Raw genomic sequence first — 2,072 nt, 5'->3', positions numbered from 1 at the left:
GGCGGGCTGTGCCCGGGCAGCCATGGACGAGTGCACGGACGAGGGCGGGCGGCCGCAGCGCTGCATGCCCGAGTTCGTCAACGCCGCCTTCAACGTGACCGTGGTGGCCACCAACACGTGTGGGACTCCGCCCGAGGAGTACTGTGTGCAGACCGGGGTGACCGGGGTCACCAAGTCCTGTCACCTGTGCGACGCCGGGCAGCCCCAGCTGCAGCACGGGGCAGCCTTCCTGACCGACTACAACAACCAGGCCGACACCACCTGGTGGCAGAGCCAGACCATGCTGGCCGGGGTGCAGTACCCCAACTCCATCAACCTCACGCTGCACCTGGGTAAGCGGTGACAGCCCTGTCCCCGGGCTCCTCCCAGCAGCCCCGCTCCCGGGCCGTTTCCTCCCCCTGGTCCAGCCCGACGGCCCGGCACTGCGGCGAGCCTGATCCCTGCTCCCGGCGCGGGCCACGCAGAACCCTTCTCCGACTCTGAAATAGGTCGAGTCCTCGCCTCGTCCAGGGGCCGGGACGCTCTGACCCTCGCCCTCTGCTCTTCTGTCCTTTCTAACGCAGCGGGAGCCCCGCGTCCTCGATTCATTTGGGCTGGTAGAATTTCCGTCCGTTTTTCTAAAGCAGGGATCATAAACTGGCATCCTCGCCTTTCTCTGCCGTAGTCGGGCAGTCCCGGCTCTGAGACTAGACGGTCCGCCCTAGGCGCTTTTGCCTCTCGGGTCTTCAGACGCCTCTCTCCAGGCCTGGAGGCGACTGCTTTTTCTCTTAAGGGAGTCGAAGGGAAGCAAATGCCTTGACTGCCTGTGTTGCCGACGTCTACTTAAAATAGAAATTCACTTTTGAAATGATTGTTCTTCAGAGGCGTTCAGCCTCAGCTAAGAGCCACCAAGCGATTTCTCTTCTAATCCTGGTACAGAGGAGACAAAAGAAGTTGTCCACTCTGTCATTGCTGGGCACAGTTCTGTCCCTGGGTAAGAAGGCTCTCCTCACCCTTTTCGCCATTTGCTTTGATTCAAAGCCAGCGTAGAAACACATGCAAGTGACCTTTTTGAAGTCAGTAAAGGAATGTATAGAAAACTTGAGGGTAGACAGGGTAGACGAGGAAGGAAATGCTTTCTAAAGGTATCGAAAATCACGCTCTATCTGGGTAAGTTTGTCATCATTGAGACACATGAACAAGCAGAGAGTCCTTGTGTTTAACAGAGTTACCGGGACATGAAGAACTGGCTTAGGTTTGTAGAAACCCATCCTCAGGGCACTGGGCGTCTTCATTTTACCTTAGCAGGGACTGATGGTGTGCAGGCACTGCCCACACCAGTCTTCTGTCATAGCAGGGTCATTCTGGAGGGCTCATAATATTGGGATGTTGGAAAGGAGGATTTCATACAGGCAAATGGCTCTTTTGATCGAGGTTTTGTATTTTTCTTTCCGCTGCTCTCTTGCATGCTAAACTTGTACATGTCAGGGTTCCAGAGAAAGAATATGACTTACAGAAACTGCCTTGAAAAGAAGTGAAATGGCTTGTTTTAGAGAGGCAGTGTGTAGTGCCATTGTTATAAATACAGTTTTATTTGTAGATGAGTCATTAGGGAGATGAAACTTTTTGAAAATAAGTTCATAAAACGAAGCTATGAGGCACCAATTTTTCAGAGATTAAAGAAGTCATCTGTACTGAGTTCAGTTTTTTTAAGGTGCTGAAAATGTTCAGAACTTGCCATGTGTTGGAGAGGTGCCCTTCCAAAGACATTGCAAGAGGTCCAGGATTTCCTAAGATCTTGTAGGAATGAACAGTAACTATTTTCTCTGAAGGGTTATATTTGTAAAGTTGGCCAAGACTGTTTTTTAAATTTATGTTCAATTCTTTTACCTTTGACTTGTTGAAGTTTCTGCATTCAATTTTGAATACCCTTGAAGTCTTTTTTTTAGAGAGATTTTTGCTATTCTGTGTGTGCGCTCACCAGAGAGATAGAGACAGAAAGCGAGAAATGCCCCCCCCCCCCCCGGGAGGATGGCCATGCCACAATCCCTTCTCCTCCATTCTCCTCTCGGGATCTTGGGCACACACACACA

At 51.2% G+C, this 2,072-nt stretch overlaps 1 protein-coding gene across 1 annotated transcript in view; it reads left to right on the top strand.

Moving 5' to 3' along the window:
* LAMC1 (laminin subunit gamma 1) overlaps positions 1-2,072 on the top strand; it is a gene marked incomplete at its 5' end in the record, with an annotated part of 175,653 nt that continues 173,581 nt past the window's right edge. The window contains 1 exon segment of the mRNA XM_014586067.1: positions 1-332. Within this exon segment, the coding sequence (XP_014441553.1) occupies positions 1-332 (332 nt within the window).

The sequence above is a fragment of the Tupaia chinensis genome, unplaced genomic scaffold, assembly GCF_000334495.1.
Source record: "Tupaia chinensis unplaced genomic scaffold, TupChi_1.0 Scaffold000112_1, whole genome shotgun sequence".
NCBI classification, from domain to species: Eukaryota; Metazoa; Chordata; class Mammalia; order Scandentia; family Tupaiidae; genus Tupaia; species Tupaia belangeri.
The sequence above is the reverse complement of the archived record's forward strand: the minus strand, read 5'-3'. Positions and strand labels throughout refer to the sequence as shown.